The sequence below is a fragment of the Corvus moneduloides genome, chromosome 9 (genome assembly GCF_009650955.1).
Source record: "Corvus moneduloides isolate bCorMon1 chromosome 9, bCorMon1.pri, whole genome shotgun sequence".
NCBI lineage: Eukaryota > Metazoa > Chordata > Aves > Passeriformes > Corvidae > Corvus > Corvus moneduloides.
The window spans coordinates 31,029,299-31,043,902 of NC_045484.1; the positions used below are offsets into that span (position 1 = coordinate 31,029,299).

The following is a 14,604-nucleotide window of genomic DNA, read 5'->3' on the forward strand; positions in this document are numbered from 1 at the left end:
GGGCTGTCCAGCCCTGGCACAGCTGCCCAGGGCAGGGGTGAGTCCCCATCCCTGGAGGGATTTCAAAGCCCTGTGGATGTGGCACTTGGGGACATGGGGCAGTGGTGGCCTTGGCAGTGCTGGGCATGGCTGGACTGCATGATGTGAGAGGGCTTTTCCAGCCTCAATGATTCCATGATTCCAATCATGTGTTTACAGCATCACTAAGTGCTTGTCTGCCTGGTACCCAGGGAAGTGCCCCAGGTGTGCCTGGATCAGCCCCATTCCCGGGGCTGCAAAAGCTTGGACATGTCATATCCCTGCTGAGTTCATCCAGCAGCATTTAGCATTCTCCAGGAGAAAAAAAAATCAAGGAAAGGGAAAAAAAAAAACCAAACAAGAGAAAGAAAAAAAAAAACAAGGGAAAGGAAAAAAACAAAACAAGGGAAAGAAAGAAAATCAAGGGAAAGAAAAAAACTCGAGGGAAATTAAAAAAAACCGCCCTGCTGAGGTTTGCGCTGCAGACTCCAGATCCCACTCCAGGCCACATTTTAGACGATGTGATATGTCTGCCTCCATCCCCATCCTTCCCCGAGTCTCTGTAATCCCAAAAATAACCCGGGAGCGGCACGCAGTTCCCAGGCAGCGGCGGCAGCAGCGCCCCAGCCGGGCCGGGAGCCGGCCCCGCCGCCGATGCCGGGCGGAGAAGCGGCGTGCGGGACACGGCCGCGCTCGGCAGCGCTCCCCGCAGCCCCCGGCAGCCGCAGGATGCACGGCGCCGAGCAGCAAGGTAAGGAAAAGCTTCCCGGAGCCCACGGAAAGGCGGCGAGAGGGAGCGCGAGCGAATTTGGGGATGTTGTTTACGGCCCGTTTGTGCTGAGTAATTGGGGAAGGCACGCTCGCATGCCGGCATAAAGCGAATTCCCTGCTTTCCAGCCGGTTATGTAATAGGGCTGAGGGAAGGGATTGCACCCGAAACAGCTCGGCCGGGCAGGGAAGGCGAGCTGCTGGGATTTGGGAATGTACACCTGAGCATGGAGTGTTGGATAACCCCGGGCGCCGCGATCCCCGGTAGGGACACGGACACCTCTTCTTGCACCCCAAAATAGCGGCTCGTGCTTCTAGGGCTGTCTGGGAGCTCTGCGGGCATATCGAATGGAAAGAAGGGGATTTTCAGGCTAAAATAATAAGTGTAGGTTCTCTGTGGCCGGAGCTGGACCTCCTGCAGGAGGGGGATTGGTGGAGATGTCAGCACACGAACGCTGCCATCCAGTGCTGATCCCAGCCTTTCCCTGCCAATCCACCGGGAAGCTGACCTTCAACCCCCTCCCCCCCCCCGCGCTCTGTTATGCCGAGGCAAGCACAGAGCTTTAAAAATCCTACTTCGGGCCAAAAAAGAGCTAAAATCCGTAGGTAAATGCAGACATCGCTGCCTCGGCTTCGGCGCTGCTGAGGCGGCCCCGGGCGGGCGCTCCGGGAGGGGGCGGCGGGGCCGGGGCGGCCGGCGGAGCCTCCTGCTCCCCACGGCTCCAGGTAGGTGTTTATCCCCCCCGGCATCCCCACGGCTGGAATCCAGCCCGTATTCCCTGTCTGGCTGCTGGATTTGTGCCTGTCATTGCCACGGTCCTGTTTTGGATACTGCCAGGGAGAGGAGGAGGAGGAGGAGAGGGAAAAAGAGGAGGAGGAGGAGGGTGAGGAGTATTTTGGGCAGACCCTCAGGTCTGCAAACTCGCGACTTTATTCTCCTTCTGCAGTTGGACCAGGGCCTCCATCTTCTGCTATCCCTCCAACTGTGGATTTCTCTTAGTCATAGCCTTCCCCGAGGAGAAAATAAAAAATAAATCCCATAAAAGCAACGCACGGAGCGATTCCGGCGGCACAGGCGGCGTGACGGCAACCCCGGTGCCTCTAAATTTAGCCAGCCGTATCACAGCCGCCTTGTTTGTGATCCCAGGAACGCTCCAGCTGAGGGATGCAGCATTCTGGAGTGGCTGCAGCCCTTAAGGAGGCACCGGGTTTGTCCTTGAGCCGGGTTCTTGCCGGCAGCGTGAGCGCCAATGTTTAATTGCTGACCCAACTAATCCCTGCTGCAGCCTAATCCCGGGGCCTCCCGCCGCACCCGGCGCCCGCCCGCCCTCAGAGCTGCAGGTTTGGGGCAGGATTTGCTCAAATCCCTCCTGCTTTGCTGGAAAAAGATGGTGGAAGCCCTGGGGGTGCGTGGGAAAGAGAGTTGGTGGATTGTAGGGTGGAGAGGTTGGTAGCCAGAGGTGTCACCCAGGTTTTGGGAGGGGAATTGGGATGCTGGGGCTCAGCCCTGTGGGGTTGGGATTTACCACGTCCCCAGCTCTGCTCAGGGGGCTGGAATTCCCCTTGGGAAGGGAATTTGGGCTGTCAGCACAAGAGGGATGTGGCAAAGGATGCAACCCATCCATGGCGAGCATCCAGACCCAAAGGGGTGGCTGCTCCTCTCCCAGAATCCCAGAATCATTCAGGTGGGAAAAGCCCTCTGAGATCATCAAATCCAACCATTAATCCAGCTCTGCCAGAGCTCCAGAGATGTGGGGATGCTCCAGAGATCAGGAGATGCTGGAAACCACTAGAGCTGCTCATGGGATCCCACAGCTCTCAGATTTTTGGGAACACGGTCTGGAAAATCCAGAATTCTGTGGATGTAGCAGGCAGAGATACTGTAATTCCCATAAAAATTGGATTATAGAGGCTTCTTCAGGGGTGCCTAAAGCAGCCATGGGAACCTCTCCAATTAAAATGCCATAAATAGGAGTTTATTATTTATATGCAATGATAAATAATTAATGTTTCCCACTAATATTTCTAGGATGTTAATTTTTTACAAGAGGTTTAGTATTTTATTATAATTTTAAATATTGTGATGCTGAACTATAAAAGTATTTTATGAGCTCTTACAGTCCCAAAAGTGGATGAGGCCCTGTTTGATGGAAACAAACAACATATGGATTTCTTTCTCTTGAATAACTCCTCATCTTGAGCAGCCAGAAATAATAAGGATGGGAAATGGTATCATTTAGATCCCTGAATTGTGGCTGGGAAAGGGAGAGATGGAGAAATTGGGGACGCAGGACAAAATCAGGCAGAGAGACTGAGACCAGGGGCAGGATTTGCTCCAAATCCTCTGAAACGGAGTTTTTGCCATGCCGGAAAATTTGCATTTATTCCCTTTCCCAGACCATGCTTGGAAGCAAAAAAGCAATGATCTAAAACCCGTTTGAATTCCTTTTCCAAGTAAGAGTTTTCATGGAAAACGTTGCTGGAAGAGCAGTTTGCTCTCGGCCAGCAGATGTTTCTCTGATGTCTGTGAAGGGTGGGATGCAGCAGGCTCTCCCTCCCATCCCTCCTGGCATTCCCTTCCCACCCTGCCAGCTTTGGGAAGGTGCTCACTCCCCACACAGCTCCCAGCCTGGAGCACACGGTGAATTATTTCAGAGACACGTGGTTCAGAGCAGCCCCTGCACTGGCACTGCCTGCTGAGTCAGCACTCTCCAGCTCCGTGTCCAGGGGCTTTTCCATGGATTCGTGTCTTGGAGGCATTCCAGGAGAGCATTCCCAGATGGGTGACCACTGAGGGGCCCACAAGAGGCTGATGCAGGCAGTGCTGAAGTGGGGTTTGTTGCCTGTCCTGGTGGAAATGGTCACCAGGAGAAGGGTGAGGGACCATCCCAGCCCGATCCCTGCGCAGTTTCACGGGGATGGGATGTCCCCAAGGACCAGGCTGCTGGCTCCTGCACCACTGAATTTTCATGCAAAGCCATGGAATCCTGGAATGGTTTGGGTTGGAAGGGCTTAGAGCCCATCCAGTGCCACCCTTGCCGTGGGAAGTGACACCTTCCACTATCCCAGGCTGCTCTAACCTGGCCTTGGACACTTCCAGGGATCCAGGGCCAGCCACAGCTTCTCTGGGCACCCTGTGCCAGCTGAAATCTCTTCCCACACCAGTCTGGGTGTGTCTCCCTTTGAACCACATCCCAAACCTCAGAGGACCACATGGATTGAACCAGGATCTGGGAGAGAACAAGCACAGCCCTGTGGAGCCTGCTTGAGGATCCCTTTGGAAAAGATGATCGATTAAAAACCCAAACCAAACTGCCTCAGTCAGGGGTGATGCAGGACCTGTAAGTTACCATGAACTGAGACAAAGACAATTTTTTAGTGTTTTATATCAGCCAGAGAAAAAAAGCTCTCATAATATAATTTTCCCTGTTAGTTTTAGGTAAAAACTGTGCTACCAAATTTTGGCAGAAAGTAGGACCACCTTAATGGGCTTGTACTGGGTTCCTGGCCCACCTTCCTGTGCTGCCAGACCCCTCTGTATCTCCCCACCCTGGGCCTCGTGAGGTCTCTTAAATATCCACCCAGGATAATCCATCCCCGTGAGGCTTGGAGTGAGAACACATCCCCTGGACCGTTCCTCCACAGGAAAGCCTCACTCCGTCCCTCCTGAAGTGAAGGGAAGGCAGTGGGTGGCAGCCTTCAGCTGTGATTTCCCTCTGTTTTCATGGAAAAACTGATTTCACTGAGGGGTCCTGGGTCAGAGCTACCTGAGAGCCACGGCCTGGCCATTTTCATGGAGTTCTGTGCTGCTGGAGCCTGACCCTGAGCTCAGCAGCTGCAGCTGATGCAACCCCACGATGACACTTGGTTGTATAATTTTCCTCCCTGTTTTCCCCACCAGCCATTTTCCAGTGCAAACAATAGCCAGTGCCCAGATTTTCCTCAGGATTTAACCACTTCCCTCACAGTGAATGGGAAATGATGAATAAACAGCAGTTAGGCCGCAAAATATCTGATTTTTACCAAAATACCTGATTGTGAATGGCTGTGCAGCCTCTGATTTTCCAACATTTTGCAGGCTGGGGACTTCCTGAGCCAGCATTTCCTGTTTAATGGCCTCTTATAGATCCACTTCACATCCCTTTCTCCTCTTTCTTTGTGAACCATGTACATTTTTAGCAGCTACAGCAGCCCTTGGCAAGCAGCTCCTCACTCAGCGTCGCTGAGGAGACAGGCAAATCCTTGAATACTCCAAAACCAAGTCCTGGGCTGGGATGAGTAAGTTGTGGATCATCCCTGACAGCTTTTTAACAAGACTGAAAGGCAAGAAATAAAAAAATGTGCTGACACAGCACCGTAGTTAATGGATGTGCTCGCACAGGGAGGAAAGGATGGGGGAAAAAAAGATACTGAGGGAGTGAAAACCTTGTCACATCCTAAGTCATCCTAAGTGTCATCCTCAGAGGGGACACTCCAGCTGCCAGCCAGCCCTGAGAACTGCGCTGGGTCTCACTGCTGCAAAGGCTCTGCTGACGGTTAAGTTGAGTTTAACACTTAAACCCAGCCCCAAACCACCTCAGAACCCTCTTTGCTTTTTGTCAGAGATGAACAAGACAGGCAGAGCCAGTTTGGAGGCTCCTGAATACCAGGGAGGTTAAGAAGGGATTGGATCATTTGATGCCCCTCTCTGTTCACCTGGATCCTCACAAACCATCCCAGTTTTCCCCCTGCACATCACATCCCACACTGGGAATGTGCTCTGCTGCCCTGAGGAGCCACTGCTCAGGGGCAGGCTGTGAGCTCCTTGTTCCAGGCAGGGACACACCATTCCCTCATCCAGAGGAAGGAGCCATCCCTGACTCCAGGCCGAGCACCACTGATTTATCCCAGCACAAGCCTGGACACTGCTTCAAGAAGGAATTTCTGGCTCTGAACCGGCAGCCTGGGCCTGTTTTGCTGCCACATTCCCAGGGCAGTGCAGGGGGATCGATGCTCCTGGCACTGCCCAAGGGATGAACGGAGCTCAGACGGGAGGGCAGGAAAGGTGATCCCTGTTGGGCAGGTCACAACACACAGGAAGGTGTCCCTGCACTGGGAGGTGAACTCTGAGGTCCCTCCCAACCCAAACCATTCCATGATCCTGTGATTCTGTGGCTCCACACCTGGGCTTGGCCTTTGTGCACAAACACTTTGTGCACGGGGAGCTCAGCCTTCCCAGGGGAGTGACTTTGGAACAAAGGTTCAGTATGGGGGGGTCTAAGGGTATTGCTCCAGGTGTTCAATTAATTTCCAAGCTCTATTTGCAATTCTAGCCAGACTCCCCAGTTTAATTGTGCTCCTGAAGAAATAAGGGTGAAATACTTCACCTGAGCTGTTCAGCTGATGGGAGGAGAGGAGCAGAAAATGGAATTGCACCTCAGGATGGTTGGGGCTTGATTACAGCTACGAAGAGAGACTTTAGCCAGGAGAGGCTGCAACCCAGACAGAGAAAAACAGCCAGAGGTTGGCAAATCAATTTTTTCCAAGGTCAGGAACGGGGAGAGTTTGTATCTCTTGAGGTCTGGACAACACAAAATCCTCCTTAGCATGTTCTTAACATCTCGCCAGCCCTCGTGGCCCCTGCCAGCCTTGCCACTCAGCCAGGGCACCTCAAAGCTGTTACCAGCCACTGCTCAGCAAAGGAATATTTCTGAGGGGCTCATTCCCTACCTCTTCCTTTTCCGTTCTGAAAGTCATGTGCAGTTCAACATCTTTTTTGATTTTGGGTTTCTTTGTTGTTACAGCATTTTTTATACTGTAGATCTCCAAAACAGAGAAACCACGTGGCCCTGCTTTAGCCCAGCTTACAGGGAGAAGTGAGGGAGGGTGGAATATTATTTTATATGTTCTTTTCAGCTAAACTTCCCACTGGGTAAGTGCAGCTTCACCTGAATCCCACAGGATTCCCTAATCCCATCCCTCTGTGTTTGTACAAGCAAGGGTGGGACTTTGCGGTCGTTTCCTCCTCCCCCCTCTGCCCCAAGATCCCCTGGAGTGGCTGCTCTGTCCCTTTGTGTTTTGCAGAAACCCCTTTTTGCAGGCTGGAGCTTCAGGCTGTGGTGGTGATTCCTCTGTGATCCCCCAAAAGCTGGGGAAAACATGGAAAGAAAGGAATTAATAACAGATTCAACAAGAAGCAGCAGTTTTTTTTTTCCAGAAAAAAAAAGCTGAGGCAGATAGACCTTGGCTGCTCAGCAGTGAGGGAGTGGCTGCTGGATTGAGGACATGGAATTTGGTCCAAGATGAGCCTCTGGAGCTGATGGATGCAGGCAGCAGAGCCTACAGGTGATGGGTTTTAGGCTGTGCAGGGTCTGTGTCGTGCCAGGTTCCTCAGCTCAGTCCCTCCAGAGCAGGAGGGTTTGAGCACTCCTGGAAATGTCACACAGCCTCCACGTGCCTCCTCCATCTGTTTTTGATGTGTTTGGGCTCTATCTGAGCAAGCAAAAGAAATGAAAATTCACCTCCACCCCCCAAATTTCCCATTTTTACTATCCCAGAGCACAGGAATTGTTGTATCCTAGACTGACTAGGAGAGACTGACAGATGTGATCCCTGCTAATGGTCATAGGCTCCTGGAATGGTTTGGGTTGGAAAGGGCCTTCAAAACCATCTTGTTCCAATTCTCTTCCACGGGCCCAGGTTGCTCAGAATACACAAAATGGCTCAGGAAAGGTGTTTATTTTTATCTCATTAACTTGCTGCTGGTGGGTGCCAGGAGGGAGGGCCCCACCCCTGTTGGCCAGTGTTGCAATCCATGAATTGCTCCACACAGACCAAAGTATGGAGGGGGTAGAAAACACAACCCCAACCCTGAGTTCAAGCTGTTCCTGCTGCTGACAGGGAGCTGCTCATGTCAGGTCAGTTCATCTTTGGTTTGCTGCTTGTAAATCTGCCGGGGTTTTTCTGGGGAAATTCTGGGTCACAGATGTACCTTGTCTGCTCCGTAACATGAAATCACCGGGGTTACATAAACAATAGCACATGACAAGGTATGGCTGTACCAGATGTCTGCTGCCCTGGAGTGCTCAGCAGGAAATTTCAGCCAAGTGCCAGGGATATTTCAAGGTTTGGGTGTTGCTACACAAGTGCTCGGGATCAGAGAGTCCCAGAATTATTTGGGTTGGGAGGGAACTGAAAGTTCATCCAGCCCCACCCCCTTGCGGGCAGGGACACCTTCCCCTATCCCAGGGTGCTCCAAGCCCCGTCCAGCCTGGCCTTGCTTACTGATGTCATTGCTTTAGAAGCAAAGCTGGGCTGGTTTTTGAGCAGAGAATTTTCCTTTCTGCAAGAGGTCGAAGGCATGCTCACGTCTGTTTGCTAGGGCTTCCTTCTGCCTTTAGTTCTCCTTAAACTACAAAGAAATCCACTTAGAAGAGTTTAATAGTGCTCATTTCCTTTGGAGCATCCCTCAGTTCCTGTGTTCTGTGCAGAATGAAATTATGATGTACAAGCCCTGGCTGAAAACTGCATCTGAGCAAGGCACAGCTCATCAGTTGTTCAGGGCCACAGTCTGGCTTGGTCCAGAGTCTGTTTGCATGGGAACAGCCAAAAATAGATGGGTGACAACAACAAAAATGGCTTTAGCAGTCGGTGGCACTGCTGGGAGCCAGCAGTTTGGAGCCAACAGTGGCACAAACCAGAGCTTGGGATGCTGATGCATCATCCCACCAGGATCCAGCTCCTGGGATCCCTCTGGTTACCCGCCCACACGCAGCTGGGTGTTCCACTGGCCCAGAGATGCTCCTCAGGATTTTAGAGGCTCGGTATGGAAGTGCTGTGCCACCCCTCCTCCTCCAGGCTGCAGCGCGGGCTGTGCCAGCCCCTAACGCGGTGACCTTGGAAGGAACGCACCTTTCCCCGGAGTGACACAGAGATCTCGGTGTCAGGCACCGCTTCCCGAACCCATCCATGGCCGCGCAGCCCAGCCCAGCGGGATGCGCCGGGATGAGAGGGATCCCCGCCAGAACGCAGGGACAGCAGCCCGGAGAAGGGAATGGTGTGGAGGCAGCACTTTTAGCTCGCTAAGGGCTCGCAGCAGCCGGCGCTGGGGCAGCGCGGAGCCGCTCGGCCGAACTCCCCCATCGCACGCTGCTCCTGCCGGGCGCCGCGTCCTCCCCGCCCGCTTCCGGCGGCTGCGGGGGGGCGGCCGCGCTCCCGGCCCGCCCTTCCCCTCCTCTCGGGGCGGCCGGAGCCTCGCCGCGCCCTCCCTCTGTCCCTCCATCCCTCCTCCATCCCTCCTCCATCCCTCCCTCCTCCCTCCCTGCCTCCCTCCCTGCCTCCCGCGGCGCCGGAGCCGCTGCCCGCCCGGCTCGCCCATGAGCCTGCTGGGGAGCTACCGGAAAAAGCCGGGCAGTGACGGCTATGAATCCTTGCAGCTCGTGGACAGCGGCGCTGAGCGCGGCGGGGCCGGCGCGGGGCCGGCGGGGCCGGGCCGGAGCCCCGGGCGGCAGCAGCAGCAGCCGCAGCCCCGCGCCGACGGCGGCAGCACCATGGACAGCTCAGGTACGGCGGGGCGGGGGCGGCCGCGCACCGGGAGGGCTCGGTGGCCCCGGGGCGGGTGGCCGGGGACAATAGCGGCCCTTTGTCCAGGCGCGCCGGGATGGAGGGAGCCAGCGCCGCAGACTCCTCGGTGCTGGCTCCTCATTCCCCCCCCCTGCAAGAGATGAAGCGTGTGCATGAGGTAAAATGGATGGAGCGCTCTGGGATCTTTCCCCCGAGTGACTGAATTCCCAGAATTGTCCTGAGTTTTTTTGTTTCCCCGCCCTCTCCTCTAAAAGGCGCTCATCAAAGTGAGTTGGATTAATTCTGATGGATGATGCGCTGCATGCACCATTTTTTTTTAATCAGGGAGTAAGGGACCAGATGGTCTTTATGGCTGGTAATGGGATAGAGAGCTCTTCACCTCGGAAGGTTCAAATTTGCCTGGATAACCAGGAATGGAGAGTGCCCATGTGATGGCTTTGAAGGGATCCCTCGGAAGCGACTGGCTCTGGTTCTGGTTCCTTACCTGTGCCCATCCCCAGGAACATCCACAGCCTTTGCAGGGAACTTCTGAAGCCCAGACCGGTGCAGGGAAACACCCTGGGTGTTTCTGAGGGACCACATTTATGTCCACCCATTATAGCAGGGTGGTCTTGCAGCATGGAATCACGGAATCATGGAATGGTTTGGGTTGGGAAGGACCTGAAAGATCATTTTGTGACAACCCCCAGCCACGGGCAGGGACACCTCCCACTGTCTCAGGCTGCTCCAACCCGGCCTCAGACACTTCCAGGGATCCAGGGGCAGCCACAGCTCATCTGGGCACCCTGTGCCAGGGCCTGCCCACCCTCACAGAGAAGAATTTCTTCTGTAAATCTGACCTAATTTTCCCCTCTTTCAGTTTGAACCCTTTACTCCTTGACCTATCACTGTAATTCCCAGTGAAAACACCTGCACTGTTCCATGAAAGACAGGGCTGGGCCACAGGCACTCCACAAGCACTTCAGACACAGCATCTTTTTTTTAACCTGGTAACCTCTTCTTGAGGGAAAAGAAACCCTAATGAGCCATGGCTGGGCTTGGGCAGGGAGAGCCTTATATCAGATTTTATCTCCCCATTTTCTCTGATGTAATAAGAGTCATAAAATCCTGGAATGATTTGGGTTGAAGGGACCTTAAATCCCATCCAGTGCCACCCCTGCCATGGGCAGGGACACCTTCCACTGTCCCAGGGTGCTCCAGCCCTGCCCAACCTTCTTGAACACTTTCAGTCATGTTTTCCTCTTTCCCTTTGCCATCTGAATTTCCTTCCAAGATCTCTTTTAGACTTGTGTTTGTTGGTTTTTTGGGTTTTTTTTAGTAACTTTTTTTTTACTCCCGAACTTCAGAAACATCTTTGAATTTGCTGCTACAACATCTCTGCTGCAATTGCCTGTAATCACAGGCTGTGCCAACAGCTCCTTACTCACAGTAGGCTGCTGTGTTAGAGTGATTTGGGTTCTTACAGCTGCTGGGATGGTGAGATGCTGCAGGCAGGGTAATATCTATTATCAAGGCCATTATCTGGATGAAATTCCTGGATGTGCAGGGACCAGAGGCATCGGTGTAGTGGGAGGTGGTGGTGACACCCAGGCAGGTGTGGGCAGGTGCTGGGGCTCCTCTCGAGCCTCATCCTGGGCTATAATTTGAGTGCAGCTCCATTTGGGTTTCTGGTTTTGCTGAGCAAAAAAAAAAGTGCTCATGGACAGGCAGACAATACCTTTATTTACAGGTTTTCTGCAATATTCAGCCATTTCCACTCTGCAGCTGCTCTGGTTCTAGCCCAGAGCATTAAATTGTATTAATGGCCTCTACCAATTTCCAGGATGTTCTTCCCAAACGCATGGGCTGGATCAAGGGCTGGCTCTGGGATTTGGGAGTTGATTTTTTAGGGATCTGTCTTAGCCAGAGTTTGCTTCTTTCAATTTGCTCTCACTGCCTAATTTTTACAGGTGCTCTCAACAACACACCTGGCACTTGAGCAGCAAAAACCTCAGGCCTTAATGTGGCCCTTGAAATCTATTTATAGGATATATATTTTTTTTTTTTTTTAAAAATAACCTCTTTATTTAATAAGGACTTTTTGGTGGTTGTTCCAAAACCTTCACATGAAATTAAAAGAATTTCTGTGTCAACTGTGATGCTCTGTTCCAAACCTGAACTCCACACTTGTATCTCTCTTGTTCATCTGAGCACTTCAGGCTGATAAATTCCTAATTTCTCCCAGCTCACTGCAAAGCCATTTTTCTTTGCCAACTATGAAATTACAGCAGCTTAAAGAACCAAATCCACCCCTCAGGTGTGCTTGTGATTCCGAGTGATTTGGTAATTGAAGTTGCTCCCAAACTGAGGACGTGATTTATCTTTCACGCAGTCTGCAGATGGATAACTGGGGACAAGGATTAGGGAGCAGTGTAATACACAGACAGGAAAATAAAGTGGTTGGGATTTTGGCTTAATCGGAGCAAGGAAAGAACCACCACCCACCTGCATGTGTGTGGTTTGTTTTTTTCTGATAAAGAAAATATTTATAATATAAGTGTTTAAGAGTCCTCCCAATGATGCCAAAGTTGAAACTCCCAAGGTGGGCAGTGGTTGAGCATAATTCAGTTGGGAAAAGAGACTTGAATTCCTCAGGAAGGAGAAGGGTGGGATAAATTCCATCTCAGGGAAGGGAATGTGCTGCTGGGTTTTGGTGGGGCAGGGGAATCTCCACTCTGTGTTATTCGGTGTCAGACCCTGAAGGTGAAATCCTTGAGGTGCCCTGGCCATATCCAAGCTCGTTATGTCCTTCCTTCTTTTCTTTCATGGTTTTAAATGATGGTTTCCTGTGGGGCGGAGCAGCTGCTGTTTGCAGTCGAGGAGGGGAACAGTCCGGACTGACAGCCCAGTGTCACCAGCACTGGGGGACACTGGGGCACTGGTTTGTCTGTCTGGCAGGGTGATTGCAGTGCTGCAGCTGAGCAGAGAATCACGGAATCATTAACGCTGGAAAAGTTCTCTCAGGTCATCGAGTCCCACCATGCCCAGAACTGCCAAGGCTGCCACTGCCCCATGTCCCCAGGTGCCACATCCACACGGCTTTGAAATCCTTCTGGGGATGGGAACTCCCAACACTGTCCTGGGCAGCCGTGCCAGGGATGGAAAACCCTCTCAAAATCCTTTCTAGGAAGAAATTTTCCCCAAATAGCCAATCTAAACCTCTCCTGTGCAGTTTAAGGCCATGTCCTCTCCTCCTGTCCCTGTTCCCTGCCAGCAGAGCCCGACCCCCCCGGCTGCCCCCTCCTGTCAGGGACTTGTGCAGAGCCACAAGGTCCCCCCGGAGCCTCCTTTGCTCCAGCCTGAGCCCCTTTCCCAGCTCCCTCAGCCTCTCCTGGGGCTCCAGCCCCTTCCCAGCTCCCTCAGCCTCTCCTGGGGTTCCAGCCCCTTCCCCAGCTCCGTTCCCTGCCCTGGACACACTCCAGCCCCTCAATGTCCTTGTCAGCAGGGGCCCAAAACTGACCCCAGGACTGAGGGACTGGGACAGGCACTGCCCTGCTCCTGCTGCCACATCTCTGGGTGCAGGTAAAGACCATTTCCAATGAAGTTGAAAAGCTGAACAGTCAAACCTTTATCTTCTTTCCCTTCACATAGAATTTCCTCTGCACCTGGGCATATGAAAATGCTCTTTGCTCTGTGGAATATTTGTGTGTGGGTTACTCGTGAGCAATTCTAGACGGGTGAGGATTTGTGCTGAAGGCAAAGCACTGGCAATTCTGGGGCAAATTGCTGCTGGTTTCACTAAGGGGGCTGTGCTTGCTGTCACCAACTCCCCTGAGCTGAGGAACTGAGCTCCTGTTTGGTTTTTCTATTAATTTCCTTAAACTAATGCAAAGTATTAGATCTTTGAGCATCCTCTCCTAATGCAGATTTGCAGCCTCATAAACACCTCCTTGCAAGGAAAATAATCAGTGGTTGCAGCTTTGCTCTAACTCCCAAGTGCTTCTGATTATTGGCTTAATATTTTTTTTTCGGGCTGGTGTTGCCCAGAGTGAAAAGGGAAAAGAAGCAAAAGCCAGGAAGCAGAAGCACAGGGTTGCTGCTGGAGGGCAGGAGCTCCTCATGGATGGCAGGGAGCTGGCACTGAGGGGCTCCAAGGGGCTCTCTGAATCCTGACATAAAATCCTGGAATGATTTGGGTTGGAAGGACCTTAAAGCTCATCCAGTTCCACCCAATGCCAGGGCAGGTACAGCTTCCACCATCCCACGATGTTCCAGACCCATCCAGCCTGGCATTGGGCACTGCCAGGGATCCAGGGGCAGCCCCAGCTGCTCTGGGCACCCTGTGCCAGGGCCTGCCCACCCTCCCAGGGAACAATTCCTTCCCAATCTCCCACCCATCCTTGCCCCCTGGCAGTGGGAAGCCATTCCCTGGGTCCTGTCCCTCCATGCCTTGTCCCCAGTCCCTCTGCAGCTCTCCTGGAGCCCCTTCAGGCCCTGCCAGGGGCTCTGAGCTCTCCCTGGAGCCTTCTCCTCTCCAGGTGAGCACCCCCAGCTCTGCCAGCCTGGCTCCAGAGCAGAGGGGCTCCAGCCCTGCAGCAGCTCCAGGGACTCCTTTGGACCATCCCTCTGGGAGTACAAGCACAGGGATGGGGGATCTGGCCTGGGAAATTCTATGGAATGATGCAGTAACAGGATCTCACAACTCCAATGGGATCTCTGTTCCTGTTAACAGCCAGTTCCTCTTGCAAGTGCCCTGGATTGGGGTGGAGGTCTGAGGGTGGAGGGAACAGAGGTTCAAAGAGAGACCTGAGCTGAACCTCACAGGACACAAAACACCACGAGTTCAAAAACCAGATTCCAAGAAGAGCATCTACGCAGAGCTGCTTTTGTCTCTTTCTTTTTAACTTGCTGCAAGTGCTCACAAAATGAGAACCAGGCAGTGAAGAAGCCAATTTATTTGGGTTTTTGCTGTGGCATTCAATTCTGCTTTCTTAGCAGCTGGCTGAGCATTGAAAGAAGAGGTTCTAGGAAATAAGATATAAAAGTAACAGCAAGGATAGATGTTAGGAAAACCCTTTCTGTGCTATTCTGTGGTGTTTATAATCTAGATAAGATAGAAAAGAGCTTTTAAACAGTTGGGGCATAGACTTGCTTGTGCTCTGCGCTTCCTGGGGTGGAGTAACCACGAAGGAAAAGTGTCTGAAAGAAATTGCAAGTGGTGAAATTGAGATTTCTTGAACTGTTTTACACTTGCAAACATAATGCCTTGTGCTCTGG

General features: G+C 52.6%; 1 protein-coding gene across 2 annotated transcripts in view; it reads left to right on the plus strand.

Moving 5' to 3' along the window:
* The first annotated feature begins 641 nt into the window (after window positions 1-641).
* DNAJC6 (DnaJ heat shock protein family (Hsp40) member C6) overlaps window positions 642-14,604 on the plus strand; it is a 41,980-nt gene continuing 28,017 nt past the window's right edge. Inside the window, exon 1 of one of the 2 annotated variants that reach the window (XM_032118818.1) lies at window positions 642-769. In XM_032118818.1, the coding sequence (XP_031974709.1) occupies window positions 673-769 (97 nt within the window). In that variant the 5' untranslated portion in view covers window positions 642-672. Of the gene's footprint in view, window positions 770-9,125; window positions 9,328-14,604 lie in introns of those variants that run through there. The other variant, XM_032118817.1, reaches the window with a different exon arrangement.